The 27,753-nt window shown below is 41.6% G+C and overlaps 1 protein-coding gene across 2 annotated transcripts in view; it reads left to right on the forward strand.

Annotated features, from left to right (window-relative positions):
• HEATR5B (HEAT repeat containing 5B) overlaps nt 1–27,753 on the forward strand; it is a 181,648-nt gene that overhangs the window by 122,375 nt on the left and 31,520 nt on the right. For both annotated transcript variants that reach the window (XM_082250254.1, XM_082250255.1), the window contains exons 31-32: nt 6,023–6,167; nt 12,643–12,915. In XM_082250254.1, the coding sequence (XP_082106380.1) occupies nt 6,023–6,167; nt 12,643–12,915 (418 nt within the window). The remainder of the gene's footprint in view (nt 1–6,022; nt 6,168–12,642; nt 12,916–27,753) is intronic.

Raw genomic sequence — 27,753 nt, forward strand, 5'->3', positions numbered from 1 at the left:
CTACAAAGGGAACACTACATAAAGAGTCCCAAACAGTGACGAAAGGTGCTCCTAAATGAAACTCGTTGGGTGATCAGGTGCAAGAAATCCTCCACCAGACAATCAAGCCGCTCACCTCTTATGTAGACCCCTGAATTAACAGTAGGGTCTAACAACACTTTTCCGCTCTGGGGCAGAAGAACGGTGCGTTTTCCTGCATGAGTCCTCAATCAAACAAAAGAGAAGTCTCCAAAGATCGTAATGAACTGGAAACAGTGTGTCCCTCTAGACCTCCCGAAATGGAATCCTTAGCATGTGTCATGTATAAAGGCAAAATATTTATATAGTGCTCTCTCCGCTTGTATACAAAGATTTTAATAAAAATGCACTTACACAAACCGGCACTGTAACCCAGTACTCAGTGTCTCCAGCGTGTTACATGAGTATAGACAGAATGACCATGGGTGACATCATGTTATCCCCTCCTCCTCCGTACGCGTTACGTCCCGTGGGCACGACTTCTTCAGCAGATAAGAAGGCACAGAAGACACCCACTAGTTATAGGCAATGAATGGTCGGCGATAGGCAGAAACTGCTCGTCACATGATCGCATCATCATAGCAACTCCTGGCGCTCCAGGATTGTCCCAGAAGCTCAGACAATCTGTAATCCACATTAACAGGGTCACTAATTATACACCCGGACAGAAGAGGAATAACAGTCCGCAGTGCACTATATAAAATACATACAGAAAATAGCCAAACCAATTTAGAACCAGTGCAAAACAAACCTCTAGGGTAAGATTATTTGTCAGAATGTTTATACTGCTTTGATAAACAGTGTCTATTTATGCAAATAAGCAAAGATCTGTAAGTAAGGAGATTCTTAACTTATTTCTATAAATCAACAAAAATTCGAGATTGCTTTAAGTGGCACTAACCTGAAGATCAGAATACAATTTTGTGCAAAAATATATATATTTATTAAATCAGTGCAGAATAAATGTCAAAAAATATAATTGGTAATAAACACAAAATATGAAACAAATTCAATAAAATGTATCACACAGGTAATGTGAGAAATGTAATCAAATAATATTATTACAGAATATCAAGGTAACCAAAACCAATGACTTCTTGGATATGATTAATAGCCTACTAAGAGTACACAAAAAAAAAATGTCAACAAAATCTAACAGATTTGACACAGATGTTCACAACACAATGTTTTAAGAAATGCATGGACAAAACTTGTTACACCATGTATCAAGACTCGTTAAAAGTCCAGATAGTTTTGGTAAAATAAACTTCTATTAAGTTAATCTATTATTAAGAATACATCATAACTGACCGATTTTTCTATGGCTAAAATTAGCCTAAGATTCCAAGATAAGAAAAATTAAACCAATCATACTGCAGATAGAATGGTCTAAATTCAAATCTTGATGCTACAAGTTTAAGTGGAAGAATGGTTCAGTCAGGTGTATAAGGCAAATTAATTTGCCTGTAGGAAAAATAGAAATATATACTTTACCAAACAAACTTTTATTTCTGTTGCCTGGGATGTCATGCTTGTGTAGCCTCCGCTTTTAATGTCACCCATCAGTGTCCCAGAACCTCCTTCAAAGCATCTTACTTCCTTCTTGTTCTATTCAATTCTCTCCCATCTCTAACTGACATGAAACTTTTATCCTATGGGAAATGTAGGTGGGGATCCTGTTTTCCATAGGAAAAATACCTAAAAAAGGGGCTTATTTGCTAAGTTTCTATAACTCTTGACACAACTTTGAACAATCACCAGGGGCACTGTTGGATTACGATCGAATTTGGGACATTGAATTTAATTTCATTATTTTCCCAAAGATAACCTTTTGACCTAAGGCTGTGAAAGAAATCTAAATCTCATGGACCATGTCATCATCTGTCAAGAATAGTGTCTCTCTTTAAGATGTATGTTTGTTTGGATAAAGTTTACGACCACAACTTCTCAGAATACCCCTCCTTCACATACCTTAGTTCAAGACACAATTTAGTTCTTTACACATAAGGAAAGAAAATGGTATACATATCTATCCAACATTATAGATGTCTAGTTCACACCTAGTATATCGATAATATAACAATACATTGTTGATAATGTATTTCTTTACACATAATAATGTTTCCTTCAGCATATTTTAAATGAGCCCTAAAAAAAAATATATATACTGATCATTGTTCATTGTGAAACACAGATAAGGCCTCAATTATCACCCTCATAAAGCCCCGTACACACGTACCGATCGTCGGCCGAACGATCGGCCGTCTTTTGTCCGAGGGCTGTCTTGTCTGTTGAAAAGTGCAAAAGACTGCACACGAATTTTGTCGGCCAACAACAGCCGACTGCAGAAGTGATGTCATGTGATGGTTAACTTTCCTTGTCTTTTTTTCTTTTCTGAGCATGCCCAGTCTTGCTAATCTGCTGTCTTTCGGCCAAAATCTGTACTGACTGGCGAACAATCGGCCGTTCTGGTGTTGGCCAACAAAAATTTTAATGCTTGCACGACAGATTCTGTTCGGCCGAAAATGCGCTGTCGGCTGTCGGAAGCATCATACTAACAAGCCTACAATCGGCCGATCGGTCTTTGGCCGAATCTTTACGGCCGACAATCGGTACGTGTGTACGGGCCTTTAGTATCTGGTGCCATTCTGGCTCGACTCTATCTGGTGAGATGTCAAAAGGGCCCCATTATTTATGGCTAGAAAGAAAAAAAAAACTTCTGCTGAGACTTAAAATTTGTCTCAAAGACAATGAACTTTCATTCACCCCATGACAAAATGGCTGCTAGGTTGCCCAGTAGAATAATATATATAAAATAATATGTATGGGCTTTATATGACTCCTTTTTAGCCCCCCCAATAATTTTTTGACATATCCTTTAAACTAACAAAACCAAATAGTATATATTAGATTAAAAAGCAATATTCAAAAATAAAAGGGAACACATTAATCCTCTTGCCACTGTCATCCTTTACAAAACCAATACTACATAAAAGATAAATGGTATTACCACAGAAGATAATAACCACTCAAAAAATATATATAAAAAATAATAAAATTTAAAAAGAATAAATCATTCGCAATCAATATAGAAAAAAAGAGGGAAGATGGATGGAGCCAAATACAGGACCATTCTGGAAGAAAACCTGATGGAGTCTGCAAAAGACCTGAGACTGGGACGGAGATTTGTCTTCCAACAAGACAATGATCCAAAACATAAAGCAAAATCTACAATGGAATGGTTCACAAATAAACATATCCAGGTGTTCGAATGGCCAAGTCAAAGTCCAGACCTGAATCCAATCGAGAATCTGTGGAAAGAACTGAAAACTGCTGTTCACAAATGCTCTCCATCCAACCTCACCGAGCTTGAGCTGTTTTGCAAGGAGGAATGGGCAAAAATTTCAGTCTCTCGATGTGCAAAACTGATAGAGACATACCCCAAGCGACTTACAGCTGTAATCGCAGCAAAAGGTGGCGCTACAAAATATTAACTTAAGGGGGCTAAATAATTTTGCACGCCCAATTTTTCCGTTTTTTATTTGTTAAAGTTTGAAATATCCAATAAATTTTGCTCCACTTCATGATTGTGTCCCACTTGTTGATTCTTCACAAAAAATTACAGTTTTATATCTTTATGTTTGAAGCCTGAGATGTGGCAAAAGGTTGAAAAGTTCAAGGGGGCCGAATACGTTCGCAAGGCACTGTACATTACAAGAATTTTAACAAACTTTGTTGCAGATTCCTACCTTTTGTTATTCTGAAGAAATTGTTAGATCCTCTGTGCTGAGTAGGTCAAATGGGAGTGTCGCAATTGTATACACTATATTATTTTTCTTTATTTGCCATTCTTTTTTCGCCCACGAAAGTGGCGTTACCCTTTAAATCAAATTTTTACATTCTTTCCTCTAGGCACGGAGATCTTCATTTCATATATCCAGTGAGATTCTTGGCGACTCAACTGCTTGACAAAATTACCCCCTCTCTGATGTTTTTTTTTAACCCTCTCAATACCCCAAAATTTTAACCCTCGTGTTTCTTTATTATGGCATATTTCAAAATGTCGAGAAACATTGTGTTTTAAGTCCCTTTTTTTTTATATTGTTCACATGTTCCCCCAGGCGAATGTGGAGAGCCCTCTAGGTCCTACCAATGTATTGTAGGCCACAACTACATTCGAGCATATAGACTACTCCTGTGGTGGAACATGTAAACAAATCACACATTTTATATTGGTTTTTAGTCGCTGTAGCTAAAAATTCTTTACGTTTCTTGATATTGGCTTTCGAATGCCTGCAGGCGGTACACTGGCCGCATGTGTAGAAACCAGTCATGAATGAAAAAAGCCTACTTTCCAACTGTATAGGTGGATCAACAACACCTGGGACCAATCAATCTCGAAGTGAGGGAGCCTTTTTAAAAATTTGTGGTAGTTGAGGCAGCACAGGTTCCAAGGCCCTGTCCTGCTTCAGGATAACCTAATTCTTCTCAATATTTTTTTCAGTTCTTTTATACTGTACATTATAATCCAAGTTAGGCTCCACCCTCGTACCTTTTCTGCTGAAAGCGGGTGGCCAGAACTGTGGATTGAGCAACATAATCAATCTCCACAGAACAGTTACGTTGTAACCTAATGAACAGTCCCCTAGGGATTTTACATAACAGCGAACAGTGGTGACAACTATCAAAAGGGGTAAATGCATTATGATCAGTGGGCTTGAAATAGTTACAAGTCTTAAAACGATCTCCATCTTTAGAAATTTCTAAATCAAGGAAGACTATATGTTCAGTACTAATATTCCTAATAAGGGCTATATTCTTATTGTTGTTATTAAGCCTCTGCATGAATGCCTCCAAACTCAACATATCTCCCTCCCAGGCCATAAGCAGGTCATCAATATACCTTCTGTAGCACATGAGTTCTGGGAGGCGATTGCTGAAAACTGCTTCCTCCTCCCACTGAGCCATGAAAAGATTAGCTACGCTGGGGGCAAAGTGAACTCTCATTGCAACACCCCTTGTTTGTAAATAAAACTGCCTGTCATACCAAAAATAATTTTTAGACAGGCAGAAATAGACTACTCAACAGAGAACTCCTGTGCATTCTAGGAAGGTCAGAGGACTTGAAAGCCCACCGTACTGCTGACAAAACCTCCTCATGGCCAGTAATGGTGTACAGAGAACCAACCTCTGCAGTAATAAGTATACTGGAAGGAAAACCGTTTAAGGATTCTAAAAATCTGAATTCTATGTTTAGTATCTTTTAAAAAGGCATCTGTTTTAATCACCATGGGTTGAAGGAGGTAATCGATATAATGGCCCAAATGGGCCGACACTGAATCTATTCCATTAAAAATGGGTCTCCTCGGTGGGTGTTAGCTATCTTTATGAATTTTGGATGAAAAGTAAATGATGAGAGTCCTCCAAAACAAAGGGTGAAGACCTGATGACTCTTTTTTTTTTTTTTGTTTAACATACCATTTTCCTACCCCCTTCCACCAAGGTGTTCAATTCTATAAACAGGAATTCAGGGGATCCTTATTAAGTAACTGGTAGGTCGTTTACTTGCTGACCGTAATGCATATCTCCTCTTGATGATATTTTTTACTTAAAACAACTATCCCCCCCCCCCCCCCTCTTTATCGGATGGGCGTATAACAATATCTTTTGGTTTTTCTAAGGATTCCATACCAGAGTTCCAACAAGCCCTGCCTGTACCTGTAGATATAAATAAATAAGTGGAGTTTACTACCACTTTAAAAGCAGTATGTACTTGTTTTTAAAACATTTCATGCAACATTATCTGTGCTATTATCCTTTTGTTTTATATTTTACTGGACATTAGGATGCTATAAAAAAAATATAATTGTATAATTTTATGTCCTGCACTGTCTCTTTTGAATATTTAATTCAGCATCTAGTGGTTTACCACTGCCTTTTTTGTGTTCTTCATAAACTGTTTTGCATTTGTACTTGATACAGCATTTCATTTCCTCTATATTAGGTGATTGGAGTGGAACTTTTAAATGTCCTTCATCGTCTTCTGCTGACCTATAACCCACCTAATGTCCAGCTACTAGTTACCAATGTAGTACAACAAACCGTGAGGGCTGCACAGGACAGATTACAAGAGCAAAGAAATGCTCAGAGTAAGGCTGATTTTATTTATTTTATTTTTTTTTGCATTCTGTCTTTATGTTTTACAAAATATTAAAAATATAGCAAGTACAAAATATTTATAAATGGTGCATTTGAAAAGTGTCCAGACTTACTAACTGCGAAAGTTGCAAAGATTTGCCCTTGGGACTTTAAATGAGGTGCGGATGTGCCCAATGATGAAATATAAAATGCAAGTTTATTGGAACATACAATGTCAGAAAGTAAACACAGACAAGTACCGTATTATCAAACAGATCTGTGATGTTTTACATAGTATATTATATATTCATGGTCAATTTTAGTATTCCATAGAACAATCGATGGTAGAAATTAAATTGCATCCTGGTAACCAGACGCGTTTCGTGAACAACTGTTTACTTCCTCAGGGGTTGATGTGATACATAATTTCTATGAAATAAAACTGTTTGTAGCCTGTACTTAAAATAGTAGATAATGTTATACTAATGCAAAACAGTAAGGGGCCACCAAAGGGCCCATATTTACAAATCTGTTAAAAAGAAATCGAATGTCTATCTCGGGAGCTGTGGGCCTGGGATCCACGAAGGCCCGGCAGGACAAACAGGGCCAAACGCAAGCACAAACCAACATAGTGTGGCATCCACGGTGATGGCTATAGGAGACATATCTTTGTATCAGACTAATTTCTAAAGTGTATAGGAATAGTAATATCAGCAATCAGTACAAGGAGTATAATACTGTGCAGTAAGTAGGGGTATCAACTAGTGAGCCTGAGTTCAAAAAGTATGTATTTAATGCTCAGATTAAATGCTAAAACTGAGCAATAAAGAAAAAAAGTATCAATGATGAACGATTAAAATTAAATGAAAAGACAACACTAGAAGCAAAACCGCCCCAGGGCCCAGAGGTCTCAAAAGGAAACGATAGTGAATTAAGGTGTGCTACCTAAGTGGGAATATATAGCAACAAAGTACTATATTGACTAATTGACTAATGTGCAATCAAAGTGAAATAAACATGACTCCCTAGGTACGTTTGTGTATATCATATTAGTGTAGGGTAAAGGAGAATTGGAGAGAGTGAGGATGAAAATACACTACTAGTGCATGTGGTAAGGAAGAAAGAAGAAAAAGAAAAAAAAAAGAGAAAGGAGGATAAACAGCCACCAAATCACCAGTCTGAGACAGAGAAAGTGGGGGAATGTGACCTACCATAATGAAGAAATGCTCTGGTAAATGGCTGCATGTGTCCTCACCGACCATTGTGGAGCCACTGAAGGCAAGTGCAGCGCTTGGCTCTCTTATCTGTACCTGTAACAAGGCCCCGTGGACCCCACCCAACGTCAGGTGGGTGCGGCTGACTGGGAAAGAGAGAAGCATCCCCAGCAATGGCCACCACCATGTGGGAAAGACCGCGCTGAGCGCACACCCAACATGGTGCAACATGGCCACGCAGACTGGTGCGATGACATAACGGCGAGGGCGCTGGCATCCTACGCTGAGTCCCCCACGTACCGCCAACTGTCTCGCAGGTGCCACGAAGTATGGGAACCACGAAGTATGAAAAAGCATCGCAGCTCCCGGGACAGAGACACTAATTGCAGCTCACAGAAAAGAGCATGGGATAATTGGTTGGAAAGTTCACATCATAGAACAGTAAAGCCATTAGGGCACAAAAGAAATAACCTATATAGCGCTTGCTATAATGTTTAAAATATGTTTGATGAATCAACTATGTTAAGTAATTGGATAAATATGCAACCAAAAAACTCCTATATCACAATATGACAAAAAATCACAGCAAAATATTTCAAAAAAATGTGCAACAGCTGGTGAATCTTCCAGTATAGACAATATTGTGCAATAACCAATATTACATGTGAAATAAAATTAATAATAAATATATAAATGGTGCAAATTACTGTGAAATATATATATATATATATATATATATATATATATATATATATATATATATATATATATATAATAAAGTAGATGTGTGTATATATACAAATTAATTAAGAGTCCTTAAATGAGTGAAAATATGTGACTATAGTTGGCAAAAGTCCAAGAAATAATTTTCCTTGTGCAAAAAAATCTTCCAGTCTTTAATCAAAGTGCAGGTGCTCAATCCAATACGACTTGGTGACTTATAGGTGGCAAAGGTTCCTTTTTTCCGTAGTGATATTTGGTAAAGATGGGTGCCTTACCAGATGTAATGGGTCTTATGTACCATACAGCACTAAGACCAATCACGCTTATAGGCCCTCCGGGAATTTGCCTTGGCCCGGAGGGCCTATAAGCGTGCTGTAACGTACATAAGATCCATTACATCTGGTAAGTCACCCATCTTTACCAAATATCACTATGGAAAAAAGGAACCTATGCCACCTATAAGTCGCCAAGCCATATTGGATAAAGTTAACATTGAGCACCTGCACTTTGATTAAAGACTGGAAGATTTTTTTGCACAAGGAAAATTATTTCTTGGACTTTTGCCAACTATATTCACATTTTTTCACTAATTTATGGACTCTTAATTAATTTGTATATATACACATCTACTTTATTATTTATTTATTATATATTATAATAATATTAGTAATATTAGTAATTAGTAATATTATATTAGTAATTTGCACCATTTATATATTTATTATTAATTTTACTTCACATTTAATATTGGTTTTTTGCACAATATTGTCTATACTGGAAGATTCACCAGCTATTGCACATTTTTATGAAATATTTCACTTTCATTTTTTGTTGTCCTATTGTGATATATAAGTTTTTTTGGTTGTATATTTATCCAATTATTTAACATAGTTGATTCATCAAACATATTTTAAACATTATAGCAAGCGCTGTAGATAGCCTCTAAGGCTATTTTTGTCAACATAATGGCACAAAGTATAAAAATGCAAAAAATATAGGGTCCAATGGGTGCAGCAAGCCACGAATGGGCAAGAGGTGTCTTCCACCTAATATACAATACAATAATAAAATATGTACCACATAAGCAGCGCTTAAATGAGTGCATACATAAACCATATGTGCAAAATACAGCAATCAAGTGAGATAGATGTACTAGTAATAAATACAAAAGTCCATCTTGACCAATCGGAAAGGGGATGACCCGTCACCATGAAGTGAAAAGATAATGGATGGCAAACTTCCACCACACCGCGTGACCCCTTAGGCAGTCAACACTCACCGAATGCCTGAAACAACTGAGCCTTCAGAGTACCAATATAAATCCCGGATCACTCCTCAGGATAATCAACACTGGCAGGTGACCAGAAGGATCTCTCTCAGGAAAGCTCACAGAAGACTGGAACACTCAGAACGGCATCACATGTGTATGAAAGGGAAAACTCATAGGGCAGTAGTTCTAAAAAAACTTTATTGTAAAAAAACCCAAGCCCCGTCCCCCTCACATAAAACTCACATGTAAAATATAAATGTTAGGCATATAAACGAGAGGAGATGGCCAGAAGGTTCAGCGACCGATGGCTCACCAGTATCATACCGTCCCCAGGGTACCGGATCAAGACACCGCCGCTGCTCCCCAGACAGTCCTGCTATCACGTTCGCCTATCTCCGCTCCGCCGTGTTCCCGACACTTGGTAGCACTCGTCAGCGTTCGGCGATTTCCGCCTACAGCTCGCCGACAGCACGTAGTGGTTGGGGTGGTAGCGTGCTCACGCCCTGACGCGTTTCGTCTGATTGGCTGACTTCAACTGAGGGCGTGAGCATGCAAATCACCCCCGCTATTTATCTCCCTCCTCGCCGCTACACTTAACCCTTAATGGCCAATCCGACATGCGAACATGACGATAGCCAATAGGGAAAGTGTGCTGGTTCCTAGGAGATCATTGATACCCAGAGGACATTGGAATATATACTATTCACAATCTGATCTGTGCTAACTTCCCCTATGCAGGCATAAATTGTCACACAGGAGAAGTAAAGCTTGCATACACCCCAACTGGATCTGATCAATAGCAATATGTGTTAGAGAACTCCCGACAGCCGTAGAACCATCAGTCATCTCCCCTTGTTTTCACAATGCTATCAATATTCATAAACCACTTTTGACTGGATTTCGTAAGTATACAAAGTCCATGCACTAACTCCCTAGGCTTCTACCTGGAGTTGTGCAGAAAGTGGAACCTATGCCGATCTCAACAAATACAATGTATGGAGACCTCACAGATTCAACATATATTAAATCGAGAAACAAGGCAGAATACCAAAATAAATGACACACAGCCTTATTATCAACTATTTAAAATGATATAAAATAAATAATATAAATATCATCTTCTAAAAGTACATATTAATATTATATAATGTACAAGAGGCCTGGTAGATCCTCATATACAAATTTATATATAAAAGGGTCCATATATAAAACAAACTGGGAAATGGTAGGAACAAAAATTCTCAATAGCTGTATAATCAGAAATGTAATTGCATAAAATTAAATTAATAATTGCTAATAAAACAATTGACGTCTAATTCTACATTCAGACCTTTGGGATATAAACACTTGGTGAGGTATATCCAATAAGTTTCCTTCTTGGACAATTCTCTCACCATATTCGAACCTCTCCAGGTAGCATCAATCTTGTCTATACCCCAAAACTTTAGCCCCAACGGATCTCTATTGTGTTTCCGTCTGAAATGTAAAGAGAGACTATGATCTTTATATCCCTTTTTAATATTGGCAATATGTTCAGATACTCTCTTTGAAAGGGTCCTTTTAGTCCATCCAATATACAACTTCCCACAAGGGCATTCTAGACCGTATACCACATGTGTGGACTGGCACGTGATTAATTTTGTAATTTCAAATGTTCTGCCATTCCCACTAGAAGTGAAGGAAGTTTTGCCTCTTTGTCTATCTGTAACCTGTCTACAGGAAATGCACCTACGACAAGAAAAGAAGCCATTTCTGTCCCAAAACATGGTGGGCTTTTTTGGTGGATCTAAGACCTTTTTGACGACACGATCACCATACGACGGGCATTTTCTATAGATAAAGGCAGGTTTGGAAGGGATAACCGCCCCCAAAACTTTATCCATCGTCAAAATTCTCCAATGTTTATGAAAGCTTTCCTCAACCTCCCTAAATTGTTCATGATAGTCAGTTATGAAACCCCATTCATGATTCAGACTTTTTGAGGTAGTTCGTCCCTGTAGGCACATGGCTTGTGACAACTTGCTGGTTTCTTGTATAGTTTTTTCCAGCCTCAGACCATCATACCCCTTTTCCAGGAAACGGTCCTTGATGATTTTTGACTGGCTATGGAAATCAGAATCCCTAGAACAGTGGACTGTCGGCAAGCTGTAGGCGGAAATCGCCGAACGCTGACGAGTGCTACCAAGTGTCGGGAACACGGCGGAGCGGAGATAGGCGAACGTGATAGCAGGACTGTCTGGGGAGCAGCGGCGGTGTCTTGATCCGGTACCCTGGGGACGGTATGATACTGGTGAGCCATCGGTCGCTGAACCTTCTGGCCATCTCCTCTCGTTTAAATGCCTAATATTTATATTTTACATGTGAGTTTTATGTGAGGGGGACGGGGCTTGGGTTTTTTTACAATAAAGTTTTTTTAGAACTACTGCCCTATGAGTTTTCCCTTTCATACACATGTGATGCCGTTCTGAGTGTTCCAGTCTTCTGTGAGCTTTCCTGAGAGAGATCCTTCTGGTCACCTGCCAGTGTTGATTATCCTGAGGAGTGATCCGGGATTTATATTGGTACTCTGAAGGCTCAGTTGTTTCAGGCATTCGGTGAGTGTTGACTGCCTAAGGGGTCACGCGGTGTGGTGGAAGTTTGCCATCCATTATCTTTTCACTTCATGGTGACGGGTCATCCCCTTTCCGATTGGTCAAGATGGACTTTTGTATTTATTACTAGTACATCTATCTCACTTGATTGCTGTATTTTGCACATATGGTTTATGTATGCACTCATTTAAGCGCTGCTTATGTGGTACTTCCTTGTCTTTGACTTTGAGGCTATTCACATCTTTTTATCAGTTTGTATTCATCAAAGCAGCTGCTAGACACTGCTATTTACTGTATTATACAGTTTAGCAAGTTCACATCCTCCTACCAGCGCAGGGTGATAGAGATATTGGGCTTAGGTTTATATTCTCTGTCTTTATGTTTTGCAATAATAAAATATGCCCTGGTACACCTCGTGACGCACCTCCATCCCTAAATACCATAGAAAGTTGCAAAGATTTGCCCTTGGGACTTTAAACGAGGTGAGACATGCCCAATGATGAAATAAAAAAATGCAATTTTATTGGAACATATAAAGTCAGACTTACTAACTGCAGGTGTACTTGTTTAATTTGTTGCCCCTATTGGATACATACATTTTTTAAATTATGACTTATGTTCAATTAATTTTTCTTACACAATATTAATGAAAAAAAAATCTAAATGCTATTTATTTTTTTTACACCAGACAAAGATGACACAAGTGAAAAGGAAACACAGACACACTTGGGTGAAGGTGAAGAAAATGGTGGACTGATTCCAGGAAAGTCTTTGGTCTTTGCTGCTATGGAGCTTCTAATGTTCATCTTGGTACGACATATGCCACAACTCAGCTCCAAGTTGTCTGATTCTCCTAGCCATATCATTGCTAAAAATCAACAGCTTTCAGAAATGAGTGCACGCCTTGTAGCATCCACAGTGTCCATCCTTGCTGAGCTGCCATCATTATGCTCACCAGCAGGTAATATATTCAGGATTTCTGTCACTACATAGAGCTTTTCTACAATAAGATGGTTTACATTGATAGGACTAAGATTTGAACCCATGCTGTGTGAGCTTGTGGTTTTGCTTTCCAGACATCCCTGCAAATAAAAGCTGAATTTATCTTGGACTGAAAATCCTTCTAAATAGTCTGCATAGGCATGCTGGATGCTATTTTGACCCTGTAATTTTTTAATTTCGGTTTATCATCTAATGGAAATAGTTGGGATTTTAAGTCATAGGACCATATATTATTTTTAAATTAATATCCTGTTACATGTTGTATCATCTGTGTATTCCATATGGTTTCCCAGCTCCTTCTTCTTTTTTTTTTTTTTTTTTTTAAATCTCATTTGAATTTATTTATTGCAGGGACTTCTATGGCGCTGTTGATTTACTCAGAGCTTACAATTTAAGGTCCCTAATTCACATTCATATGTACAGATACTATGGCTAATTTGGACAGGAGCCAATAAACCTACCAGCATGTTTTTGGAGTGTGGTAGGAAACCAGAGTACTCAGAGGAAACCCACACAGGCACGGGGAGAACATGCCAACTCCAGGCAGGCAGTGCTTTGGCTTGGATTCAAACTAACAAACCCCAGTGCTGCTAGGCAGAAGTGAGATGACCACTTAATCACTGTGTTGCCCAATTATTGATATAGATGGGTTATTCCACACTGGCACACTGAGCATGTGCAGTGTAAATTCCAGTGCCTTTCCCCTGCCAAGAACCCCAGTTGTTACATACAGCTGCCTATATATATCATTGGTCACGTGTGCCTGTTCTTGGGTATATGCTCGTGTAAACCATAGTATCACATGCAGGCATTCCAAGTACAAGAAATGTTCTGTTCTTTGCACATGCTTGTACGCCATACAAGGGTTTGCCAGAGAACCAGTGAGTACTGGCTAGGCTTCCCAGCTGGGGGAAGTATGCTAGAGTTTACATTTCACAGACTCAGTGCACTCATGTGCAAGAGCATTACATGTGACTTTTGGAAGTATGTGTTCATTGTCATTTTCCTTGTTTGCCTACCAAAGGCTTAGGGCAGACAACTTTTTTATCTTACATCACGGGACACAGAACAGCCATAAGAATTACTATCTGGGTTATGCGCCACCTATAGGTGAATGGACACTGGCAACCAAAAAGACATGAAGTCCTCCCCTATATAACCCCTCCTGAACAGGAAGTACCTCCAGTTTTTTGCCAGTGTCTGTAAGGTGGTGGTCACTAGTGTGCTACATGTGCTCTTGGAGCATACTTGAAGGTCTAGACCTGTTCTACTGAGAATCATGGACATTATTCGGATCCATTCGTGTAAAGCTGTCAGCTAAAATGGATGGTACCCTGAGTCTCGATGGATAAGGAGAAGAATCCTCGAGATTTGCCTGTAATGCAGCCTTATGGCGCTGGACCCTGCGTAATGGAACCCTGTGGAGTGTTTGTTCTGTCAAGGTGCTTTCCAGCAGAGTGCTATACAGGTCCGGGGGAGTGGACCCAGACAATAGAGAGGGTACCCAGTCCTTGAAGGTCCTTGAGTGACAAAACCCACCGGAGTGGGTGAAGATTGGACTCCTGTTATGATTCAGAGTCCTGCTTAAGGAATGGGAAGTCTGCATTTGCAGTATGTCTTTAAAAAAAAAAAAAAAGACATCTGACTGTTTTGTTTTTCTCCTGGTGGCCATTGGGGCAATGTGCTGTCTAGGCAGAAAGTAGAAGGCCGGCCATTTTGTGGACAATGTGGGCTGAAGAATCAGTAAGGCCTCTGAGACATAACTGCAGCCCATGGCTACATAATTAGATGTGAGTACTTCCTAAGGGAGAGCTGCTTAACTAGACAAGTCATAATTGTATACTGTATAAAGGTATACTTGTACACATACTGCTTAATCTGGGGGCCTTGTACAACTGTCTGTTGATACACCCCTGTACGGGTATCAGTGCACTTTGAGGAGTTGTCTCTAGAATAGCGTGCATTTGGTCTGCAGGAGCTTACTCTTAGGCTGCTCTGAAGCAGCATAGAGGATGCATATGTGCTTGGCTAATCCTGCCAAACTAGTATGGGGCCAAGTGCAGTTGGGCTGGTGCAGCATAGTATACATGCTTGCAAACTGGTTGTAAAAATGCATGCTTGCTGCAAACCAATATTGCATAAATGCAGGCTTGCTTACTTGCCGAAACACATGCCTGCAGACTTAAATAAACGTGTACATAAACGCAAGTTTGGACACATGCTTGTATGTTTGCATAGACACATGCTTGCAGGTTTGCGTAAACGCATGTTTGCATAGGCACAAGTTTGCATAAATGCATGTTTGCATAGGCACATGTTTGTATGTTTACACACGTTTGTATTAGGCGCATGTTGCGTAATGCTTGCATATTTAAACATATAAATTGCTTAAACTCATACTGCATAAATGCGTACTTGCTTAAACGCATGCTGGCATTTAATGCATAATTTTATTTGAACTACATATGTTTTTTTTTTTTTTTTTTGCCTTGATCTGCATACATATATGCTCATTTACCTTGAACTGCCTATATATATATATATATATATATATATATATATATATATATATATATGTGTGTGTGTGTGTTTGTGTGTATGTATGTGCTCATTTGCCTTGAACTAGGGATTTACCGATATGGTTTTTTCAGGGTCGATACCAATAACGATATTTTGGCCATTGCATATTGATATGGGCCGATATTTTGTACATTTGAAGTTTTGAAAAATAAAGACCATTTTTGACACAAATCTGGTACTGAACATGTTCATTTTTGTTTAATGCTTAATGGCTTGCTTGCTGGCACCCTGTGGTGGCTGGCTGGCATGCTGGCACCCTGTGGTGGCTGGCTTGCTGGCACTCTGTGGTGGCTGGCTTACTGGCACCCTGTGGTGGGTGGGTGGCTGGCTGTCTGGTACCCTGTGGTGGGTGGCTGGCTGACACCCTGTGGTGGCTGGCCGGCACCCTGTGGTGGCTGGCTGGCACCCTGTGGTGACTGGCCGGCTTGCTGGCACCCTGTGGTCTGTCTGTGGCTGGCTTGCTGGCACCCTTCCGGTCGGTGACTGGCTGTCTGGCACCCTTCTGGTCGGTGGCTGGCTGTCTGGAACCCTTCTGGTCCGTGGCTGGCTGTCTGGCACCCTTCTGGTCGGTGGCTGGCTGTCTGGCACCCTTCTGGTCGGTGGCTGGCTGTCTGGCACCCTTCTGGTCGGTGGCTGGCTGTCTGGCACCCTTCTGGTCGGTGGCTGGCTGTCTGGCACCCTTCTGGTTGGTGGCTGGCTGTCTGGCACCCTTCTGGTCGGTGACTGGCTGTCTGGCACCCTGTGGTTGGCGGCTGGCTGTCTGGCACCCTGTGGTGGGCGGCTGGCTGTCTGGCACCCTGTGGTGGGCGGCTGGCTGTCTGGCACCCTGTGGTGGGCGGCTGGCTGTCTGGCACCCTGTGGTGGGCGGCTGGCTGTCTGGCACCCTGTGGTGGGTGGCTGGCTTGCTGGCACCCTGTGGTGGGTGGGTGGGTGGCTGGCTGGTACAGGGCCTGTGGGTGGCTGGCTGGTACAGAGCCTGTGGATGTGGGTGGGTGTATGCCTGTGATACACTCCCGCGAGGCTAGTCCCGACTCCAGACAAGGCTGTTCAAGGCGAGGGAGGCGACCTAAGAAGGCAGAATTAAGTCACAAAAATATTGGCAATATCGGCCAGTTCCGGGCCGACACTGATATATCGAGGAAAGTGCATATCGGCCCTCGATATATTGGCCTTGCCGACAATCGGTCTATCCCTACCTTGAACTACATACTTATTTTGCTTATTGTCCTCAAACAGCATACATATGTGCTCATTTGCCTCGAACTGCATATATATGTTCTCATTTGCCTCAAAGAACCGCATATATATGTGCTCATTTTCCTAGAACAACTGCATACATATATGCCCATTTGCCTTGAAGAACTGCATGCATATAAGAATAAAAATGTCTGGATGGCCGTACTCCGATGCAACTCTTTTTTTATTTGAATGAATGAAATCCATACAGCATTGTAGAGGTACAGGAATCAAAAAAGCTGACATGTTTCGCACCTACATTAGTGCTTAGTCATAGCTACAATACACATAACCCAAGGTATATATAGATGTAAAAAACTAAATAGAACATACCCTCCTGGGTCTAATCAGGTGCATTCTAATTGAACACACATCAGGGCACCCAAAGCAATCAGGGATGATTAAGTTGACCCTCAACAGGGAGTCACAATCACATCCCAAATCATCTTGCTATTATTATATAAAACCATTATATATCATATATGTAAAAGATACCCCACAACTCACGAGGAGCAGACTGACAAATCTATATATACAGAAATTAAAACAACATATATACATGTTTTAAATAAAACCAATGTTCACAAATAAGATGTGTATCAATCTACTTACACAACAGCACTAATCCGCATCATATTAACAAAACTCCAAAACTGGAGATGAATAAACTATAGTGCTGAGGCCTGTATAGAACACACCTATAACAAAAAAACAGACTGTTACAGCTAGGAAATCATACTTTATATGTATTCTCAAAAAACTGAATCATGTACAGGGTAATAGACCTGGCATGCATCAAACAACACAAAACTCTCTGCGAGCAAGGGGGAAATACAATATCCCTACATCAACTTGCTGAGAACTACCCTGATGTAGAAGTAAACAGTATGTAATACTCCTAAATGAATTAGTGTACCAAACCATGTGAAGGAAGTATATGCACGCCACATATGGGAAAATCCCAAAAATACCCACAAACTGATGCACAAAAAGGCTAAAAAAGCTAGAAAGGAATGAGAGCTGCCCCTGGAATCGGTTATTTACTCAAAATAACAAGAAATATCCCACTCAAAATTCAGTCCTGCTGGCCTTCTAGTATTTAAACTAAAAATCCAGAACACCTCTCTTACATAAAAACCTAAACTTATCACCTTCCCTTGTTGGCATCTGGATTTTCTCAATACATTGAATAACCAAACTAGAAACCTCTTTATTGTGGAATCCATTTAAAAGCTTGGCTACATTAGTATTATGATTTTTCTCTATGTCATACAGGTGGTCATGTAATCTGTCTTTTAATCTACGTGTCGTCCTACCTACATATTGGGCATGACATAACTCACATGTAATAACATATCATAACATATCATTTAGTTATGTCATGTCCAATATGTAGGTAGGACAACAGATTACATGACCACCTGTATGACATAGAGAAAAATCATAATACTAATGTGGCCAAGCATTGGAATGGATTCCACAATAAAGATGTTTCTAGTTTGGTTATTCAAGGTATTGAGAAAATTCAGATGCCAACAAGGGGAGGTGATACGTTAATAGGTTATTATGTAAGAGAGAGGTGTTCCGGATTTAGTTTAAATATTAGAAGGCCAGCAGGCCTGAAATTTGAATCCAATGTTTCCCATTATTATGAGTAAATAACCGATTCCAGGGGCAGCTCTCATTCCTTTCTAGCTTTTTTAGCCTTTTTTGTTAATCAGTTTTTGGGTATTTTTGGGATTTTCCCATATGTGGCATGCATGTACTTACTTCACATGGTTTGGTACACTAATTCATTTAGGAGTGTTATATAATGTTTACCGTCTACATCAGGGTAGGTCTCTGCGAGTTTAAAAGTTGATGTGGGGTTATTGTATTTCCCCCTTGATCGCAGAGAGTTTTGTGGTGTTTGATGCATGCCAGGTCTATAACCCTGTACATGATTCTGTTTTTTGGGAATACATTTAGGCTCCATGTACACGGGACGCTGGAAATGGCCGTTTAGGAGCAGTTGGGCGTTTTTTCAGAAGCCCCTGAACCCACCTACATTTTATCTTATCTGTCCATGTACACCAGGTCGTTTGCAGGCAGTTGCGTTCAGGGACTGTTTTTAGAACGCAATTATTTGCGTTCGAACGTGGGTTTCCCGGCGTTTCAAACGCACAAACGCGTCCGAACGCGATGACCCGCGTTTAGCGTTCGCGTTTTTCCATTTTAAAGGGGAATAATTTTTTTGACCTCTAGGAACGCTTCTAAACGCAAACGCCCGCAAACGCCCGCTAAACGCGGGTACAAACGCGATCAAACGGACGTTTCAAACGTCCTAAAAATTCCAGCATTCAAAGGGACTTTTAACAACGTCCCGTGTACATGGAGCCTTAGAGTATGATTTCCTTTTAGCTTTTTTGATTCCTGTACCTCTACAATGCTGTATAGATTTTATTCATTCCAATAAATGAGAATTGCATCGGAGTGGGGCCATCCAAACATTTTGTTCTCTTATGCTATGCATGCAGAGTCAGAACCCTTTCTCTGTGCTCAACAAGGATCATTTGAAGAGTATTTACCTTAAGCCGTGTCTCTCTGTTATTGTTTCAGAATGGCATACATGTGTGATCATTTGCCGCGAACGGCATACATGTGTGATCATTTGTCGCGAACGGCATACATGTGTAACGCGAACAGCATGCATAAATGAATGAACTGCAAGAATGTTTATATACTTGCATGTTTGCATAGCTGGGTACCAGTGTATTTACATACCTACGCGGTTGCATAGCGGTAGACCAACCTTGTTTTAGCCCTGCATCCTTGGGGTGCTGCGTATTAGGCTTAGGCTAAAATAGTTGCTATATCATTTACCTGTTATACCAGCTAAGTGGTTCCAGAAGAGAGAGGCAGCTGGGGGAGGCAGGTGCACTGCTCTCAGGTCAGTGATCTAACGGTGTCCACATCTCCTGATTGACCATTGGTTTCAAGTGCATTTGAACTAGGGTGTTGGGCATTGCAGCGTTTCCTGACCCATTCATTTTTCACCAGATGGACTGCGGCCGGGTCACCCCGAACATGCCTGATCATTGGGGATCGTGTCTAAGCAGGATCAAGCCTAGTTAGTATGTGGATGGGAGACTGCATTTAAAACACTCGACCGGTAGCGATCCCAAAACCATATGGGGGACATGAAGGTCTATCTTAGATCTCAGGCCGCTGGATGTCCTTCTGTTTCAGATAGACTTGGTCTGTTCAGTGATGACCTCTCTGCAGGAGGTAGATTTTGGGGTCCATAGTAATCAATGACCCATATCCTCTTGTGCCATTTTTTTTTCCAAGCTCATCAAGGGTTGCTGTAATTGTAGTAGAAAGTTGTCTTTTTTTTTTTTCATTTTGTGATGCTGCCCTTTGGGCTGGTCAAAGCTCCCGAGGGTTCATAAAGCTACTAGCCCCGGTGCTGGACTTGCTGAAGGCGCAGAGGGTGTCACTTTCAGTATACCTCAATAAACTTTGCTCGGGAAAAAAGTCAGTTCAAGATTTTCTTTTAATATATTTATGTAAAAGGAAGTTGTATCTAGGTTGAATTAGCGTTCCCTACGTACAGTCCTGCACAAAGTCTTTTGCAGTGGATCATTCTCTCTGTCTGGAACACGATCCAAGCTTTGAAATACCGGAGGGCTCTGTTCCCAGGGGATTGCAGGGCCTAAATTGGTGATTGATGGTTTTGAATCTGGAGAAGGGGAAATTCTTCCTTTCAAGGGTTTGGAAGATAACCACTGATGCCAGTCTCTACAGTTGGTTTGAAGGTGGCTACAATTCAGTGGACTTGGTCTTCACATGAGAAAATACTGCCCATCAATATCTTCAAACCGTTGGACAGTGCACCTTGCTCGGGATTAGACAAACCAGTTGTAGGTTCAATCCGACTATGCCTCTACAGTGGCATATATCCGTCACCCGGATGGCACCTTGCGGCTCAGGAAGGTGGGTTACATAGTTACATAGTAGGCGAGGTTGAATAAAGACAATAGTCCATCCAGTTCAACCTGTGTAGGTGTGTGTGACTGTAATCATCTAACATAGCCCTCAATCTCCTGATCCTTGAGATGTAAGTCTAAGAGTCTTTTGAAAGTCACCATACTACCCGCAGAAACCACCTCTTGTGGTAGACAATTCCACAATCTTGTAGCCCTAACAGTAAAGAACCCCCCACGTTGCCTGAGGTTAAAACGCTTCTCCTCTAATCGCATTGTATGTCCTCGAGTCCTCATGCAATTCCTTCGAATGAACAGCTTTTCTTCTAAGCTGAGATCCCCATTAAGATATTTATAAATTGCTATCATGTCCCCTCTCAGACGTCTTTTCTCCAGGGAAAATAAATCGAGCGATTGCAGCCGCTCTTCATAGGTAAGGTCCTCCAACCCCCTAATCAGTTTAGTTGCCCTTCTCTGGACTTTCTCCAGCTCCAACACATCCCTCCTGAGGACTGGCGACCAGAACTGGACAGAATACTCCAGATGCGGTCGGACCAGAGTTTTATAAAGTGGAAGGATTATAGTCTTATCTCTGGAATACATCCCTTTCTTTATGCATGCTAATATTCTGTTGGCTTTGGAAGCTGCCGCTTGGCATTGCATGCTGTTGCCTAATCTATCATCAACTAAGACTCCCAAATCTTTCTCCATTTTTGATTCCCCCAAGGGTTCCCCTCCTAACGTGTATTGTGCTTTTATGTTTTTGGTCCCCAAGTGCAAAACCTTACACTTCTCCACATTAAACCTCATTTGCCATGTCGTTGCCCACTCCGTAATTTTGTCCAGGTCATTCTGTAGGATATCTGCTTCATGCTGTGCAGTTATCGCCCTGGCCAATTTTGTGTCATCTGCAAAAACTGATAACGAACTACTGATCCCTTCCTCAATGCTGTTTATGAATAAATTGAACAAGGTTGGTCCCAGGACTGAGCCCTGGGGCACCCCGCTTACTACCTCAGACCAGTCTGAGTATGCGCTGTTTATTACTACCCTTTGGACACGGCCTTTTAGCCAATTCCGTATCCAAGAGCAAACCCTGCTGTCGATACCTGCAGACCTTATTTTATAAATTAAGCGCTTGTGGGGAACTGTATCAAACGCCTTAGCGAAATCCAAGTACACCACATCCACTGGTCTCCCCCTATCTAGCTCACAGCTCACTTCCTCGTAGAATGCTAAGAGATTGGTTTGACAAGAACGCCCATTTGTAAACCCGTGCTGGTTACTACTGATGATGTTGTTGTCTTTAGCATACTCTACGATATAGTCCCTTATCATCCCCTCCAAAAGTTTACATATTATTGATGTCAGACTGACAGGCCTATAATTTCCCGGGATATGTCTCTGGCCCTTTTTGAATATCGGAATCACGTTAGCCTTCCTCCAATCCCCTGGTACATCTCCTGTCCTAATACTGTCAGCAAAGATCAGGAACAGTGGTCTAGATATAACCATACTGAGTTCCTTGAGCACTCTCGGATGTACGCCATCCGGGCCTGGTGATTTGTTTGTGTTAAGTTTATCCAGTCTTTCCCTGATTTCCCCCTCTGTTAGCCATAGTGGCAAGTCCTGTGTATTACTACTAACCATACAGTCATGGTCAGTGTACCCTTCCTTTTCCTGCGTAAAAACTGACGAGAAAAAAGAATTCAGCACGGTTGCTTTTTCAGTGTCCTCTGTAACCATCCTCCCTTCATCGTTAATTATGTGTGCAATATGCACTGCCCTAGTTTTTTTGCTGTTGATATATTTAAAGAATTTCTTTGGGGTTTTTTTACTATCCTCCGCTATTTGTCTCTCAAAGTTGATTTTAGCCATCTTGATTTCGTGTTTACACTTCTTATTTTCCTCCTTGTATTGCTGGAAGGCCGATACTGTGCCCTCTGATTTATATTTCTTGAAGGCCAATTTTTTTCCCCTAATAAGTTTTTTAACGCTACGGTTTAGCCAGCCAGGTTTGGCTTTGTCTCTTCTAAATTTATTCCCCATAGGAATGCACTGCAAGATGCCTTTGCTTAATATTGTTCTAAAGCATTCCCATTTTTCCTCTGTGGTCAGTGATCCCAGGGTTTGGTCCCAGTTTACCCTTTCCATCAATGAGTACAATTTTGGAAAGTCTGCCCTTCTGAAGTTTAGGGTTCTTATGTTCCCCACTTGCCTTTTTATATTGTTATTTATACTAAATGTGATCATCCTGTGATCGCTAGAGCCCAGGTTGTCCTGGACTCCAACCTCCGAGATTATGTCTGGGTCATTAGTGATCAATAGATCCAGGATAGCATTCTCTCTAGTAGGGGAATCCACCAACTGCGACATGTAGTTATCCTGTAAGGTTTCCGTGAATAGCCGGGCCTTATGCGAGTGTGCAGTCCCCTCTTCCCAGTCAATGTCGGGATAATTGAAGTCCCCCAATATGATGACTGATCCTAGTTTTGCCGCTTTACCTATTAGTGCTAAAAATTCCAGCTCTACCTCCTCCCCTTGGTTAGGTGGCCTATAGCAAACCCCCACAACTACTTTTCCCTTATCTTCTTCCCTATCGAGTTCAACCCACACAGATTCTAAATCCATGCTCATCCCATCCGTAATGTCACTCCTTTCTAGCACCTTTATATTGTTCTTGACATAGAGACATACCCCTCCCCCTCTTTTACCAACCCTGTCCTTCCGGTACACCGAATACCCTTGGATATTGGCCAGCCAGTCATGTGAGGGGTCGAACCAAGTCTCCGCTATTCCCACAAGGTCTATGTCTTCCTCATGTACTAACATTTCCAACTCATCCATCTTATTAGCTAGGCTCCTGGCATTAGCATATACCCCTCTTAGTTTTACGGAAGTTAAACGTGATTGGCGGTTTTGTTTATTTCTGTTTGGTCTGCTGTTCTCCCGCACAGACCCGCCAATTGATGTTGTTGACCTACTGTCGCTGTTGACCCTACAACTGCCTTCAGTCCTCTGCTCCCTCCTGACTGATTCTACTTCTGAGCCCTCCCCCCCGTCTCCTAGTTTAAAAGCCCCTCCAACTCGGTGGCCATCTTTCTCCCCAAAAGAGCTGTACCGTCCCCATTAAGGTGCAGCCCATCCTTACTAAAGAGCCGGTAGCCGACTGAGAAGTCAGCCCAGTTCTCCAGGAACCCAAACCCCTCCTTCCTACACCAATTCCTCAGCCACTTGTTAACTTCCCTAAGCTCCTTCTGCCTCTCCTGTGTGGCTCGAGGTACAGGCAGTATTTCAGAGAAAACCACCTTGGAGGTCCTTTTCCTCAATCTATTACCTAAGTCCCTGAAATCGTTCTTAAGGATCCTCCACCTACCTTTAACTTTGTCATTAGTGCCCACATGCACCATGACCGCTGGGTCATCCCCAGCCCCGCCCAACAATCTGTCTGCCAGATCTGCGATGTGCCGAACTCGGGCGCCCGGTAAACAACAAACTGTTCGGTTCACGAGATCTTTTTTACAGATTTCCCTCTCTGTCCTCTTGATAATTGAGTCCCCAACTACCACAACCTGTCTAACCTTTCCTGCGTTACGGCCCCCCTTCTTCCTGGAGCCGTCCCTCCCCTGGCAGCTGGGGGAGGGCGCATGCTCCACATTCTGCCTGGGGTATAACAGCAGGTGCTGTCTGTCGCCAGTATATATATATATATATATATATATATATATATATATATATATATATATACATATATTTGGATATAGAAAAATGGCAGAGGGGTTTTCCAGTCATCAGCAACTAATGCCGGGACCACGTGGTCTCTGCATCCTGAGACGTTTTTTGCAATCTGCGAATGTTGAAATCTGCGGCTTGATCTACTGGATCCCAAGTTCTACAACAAGTTGGACAGATTACGGTATGTCCGGAACGAGTGTCCCACCAGCAATAGAGGTAGATGACAAGAGGTAGGTAACACCTTAGGGACCAGTTCTCCCTAATTGACTCCTTCCCTCTGTTTCAACTACTGCCTCATCGTTTGCAAAGAATTTAGGAAGTGGTAATACTGTTTAGCCGAATTAGTCCAGGATGGCTTGGTACACTGACTGACACAGTGAATTTTGCGGGGTACTCTCCTTGGTCACTTCCAGTACAACCAAACCTAATGGTCTTGGGTTCTGTTATTTCTGCACTGTTGAACACCAGGAAGCTGGCTTCAGGGAGTTTACATCACAAGACTTGGAAATCTTTTATGCCTGGGGTGTAGCCAAGAAATGTTACCTGCGTAAATATGTGAGTGGGAGTTTTTCATTTTTTTCTGATAGGTAGAGGAAATGAGATTGGCCTTAAGTACCATTTAAGGATTAGATTTCGTCCCTATCCATTTTTTTCAAGAGACTGTGGTTCCTCACTCCTTGATTCATACTTCATGCAGAGTGTAACGCAGACAGTCCCGCCTATCAGGCCACCCTTGTGTCCTTGGGACTTGAAGTTGGTTTTCACTGTCCTTGAACAAGCCACCTTTTGAACCAATTCAAGAAACTCTGTTAATCCTTTGACTTGGAGGGTGGCTTCTTTGGTTACTGTAGCTTCGGCAAGAAGAATGTCTGGACTGGCGGCTCTTTCATGTAAGGAGCCGTTCTTGGTCTTGCATCATATTAACATGATGTTGCGTCCTCATCCATCTTTCTTGCTTAGAGTGGTTTTCTAGTTTCCACTGGAATTATGACAGTATCTTGCCTTTATTTTTCCTAGTCCACAATTGGCAAGGAAAAGAATACTGCATACTCTGGATGTAGTTCGGGCAGTTAGGATTTACTTGAATTGTCAGCACAGCTCTGCAATCCTGGTTTTTGCTGCCAGAAGGGCTCTGGAAAGGCCGACGTCATCCAGGGCGACTATTTCTCATAGGATCCGCCAGTTAATCCTTCAAGCCTATGGTTTGAAAGGGAAAAATCCCAACCTTGCTGGGCAGAGCTTCTCTACCAGGTGTATGGGTGCATCTTGGGCTATCCGCCATTAGGCGTCAGTGGCTCAGGTTGCAAGGTCACTACTTGGCCTTTGGTTCATACATTCACAAGGTGCATGTCAAAACCGCAAATGATACTGCCTTGGCCTCAGCGTATTACAAACAGCAGAGTAGGTCCTTCTCCGGTGGCAATTTTCTCCCTCACCTTAAGTGCATTTCTTTGGGACATCCCAGATAGTAATTAATATGGCTGCTCTGTTTTCCGTGATGTACGATAAAGAAAATTGGATTTTTCCTACATTCTTACCTGTTAAAATCCATCTCTTGGAGTGCATCACGCGACACAGAGGTTCCCTCCCCTCTTTTTAGGATATTCATTGCATTGCTACAAAACTGAGTTACTTCCTGTGTAGGAGGGGTTTTATAGGGGAAGACTTCCTGTCTTTTTGGTTGCCAGTGTCCATTCACCTATAGGTGGTGCATAACCCAGATAGTAATTCTTATGGCTGCTCTGTGTCCCGTGATGTAATCCAAGAAATGGATTTTACAGGTAAGAATGTAGGAAAAATCCAATTTTCAAATACTGGGTTTGTTGAAAAACTTTTGCTTGATCAGCTCATGCATCCATTGAGCCTGTCACTGACACTGGCAGAATACAATAACAATTTCCCCATGCACCTCACATGCGATTAATCGTTAAAAAATTGCGATCCCGATTGACCCCCCTCACAATCTTAAAACAGCATTGCCTTGATTCTTACAGAGCCGTTCTCTGCTCACTCACAGCTGTCAAATAAAAAGAGCTGGCAAATGTTTATCAACATTAAGGCTGCTTGATAACTTTAAACACAATGCTTTACAATGTATCTTTTCGTTCTTCTAGATCAGGGGTGTCAAACTCAATTTCATTGCGGGCCACATCTGTATTATGGTTGCCTTCAAAGGGCCGGTTGTATCTATAAGACTAGATGTCCAGAGCACCCCCCCTTACATCAGATGTCAAGAGCCCCCCACCCTCCTTTTAATTAGTTTAGCCCCCTTACCTTGTGCTTCTGCCAGGGAAGGGGCTGGGAAGCAGAAAAGTGCAGAGTATGGAGGAGGGCTGGAGTCAACTGCCAGAGTCTGTTGAATGTCGAGACCCTGGGATGCGGAGACAAGGGGGTGCTGCAGCTGTGCACAGAGGAGTAGGATCTGTAGAAAGTTCTGTCCTCTTTTCTGCTGCCGACTGCCGAGATGGGGAGGAGGGGGGCAGAGACGAGTGCCTCCGCGGCTGCACAGAGAAGTGCAGGATCTGGTGGAGGAGATCTGGCATCCTCTCTGCTGCCAACTGCTGAGACATGATGGGGCCAGAATAGGGTGGTGCCATAGCGGCAGGAGAGGTGTGAGGACCACATGATATGGCCTGGCGGGCCGCTATCAGCCCGCGGGCCTTGTGTTTGACACCTGTGTTCAAAGGAATGAACTTCCATCTGTAAGTGAGGGCAGTTTAACCGCTTAGGCTGGGTTCACACTGGGGCGGCTTCAGTCTCCCGACTCTGAAGCCGCCCCCTGCAGTGCGACTCAGCTGGGCTTGCAAATTACTTCTCTAATAGAAGTCAATGCAAGTCGCCCCGAAAGTAGTGCAGGAACCTTTTTTTAAGTCGGAGCGACTTGACTTGCTCCGATTAGAACGATTCCATTGCACTGAATGGGGCACCTGACAAGTTGCCCCAGTGTGAACCGGGACTTAAAGACTAAGCCTTTTTCTGACACTTGTTGCTTACAAGTTCAAATCTATATAATTTTTTTTTTTTTTTTTTAGAAAAGACCCTAGAGAATAAAATGGCGATCGTTTCAATATTTTATGTCACACTGTGTTTGCACAGAAATCCTTTAAACGCAGTTTTTTGGGGAAAAATACACTTTAATGAATTTAAAAAAAAAACGAACAGTAAAGTTTAGCCCAATTTTTTGTATAATGTAAAAGATGTTAAGCTGAGAATCATGAGAGAATCCTGATCTTTTTTTCTAACCAGAGAAAAATTGTGATTCTCATTTTATCCAGAATCAT

The sequence above is a fragment of the Pelophylax lessonae genome (genome assembly GCF_965119305.1).
Source record: "Pelophylax lessonae genome assembly, chromosome: 3".
Classification (NCBI taxonomy): domain Eukaryota; kingdom Metazoa; phylum Chordata; class Amphibia; order Anura; family Ranidae; genus Pelophylax; species Pelophylax lessonae.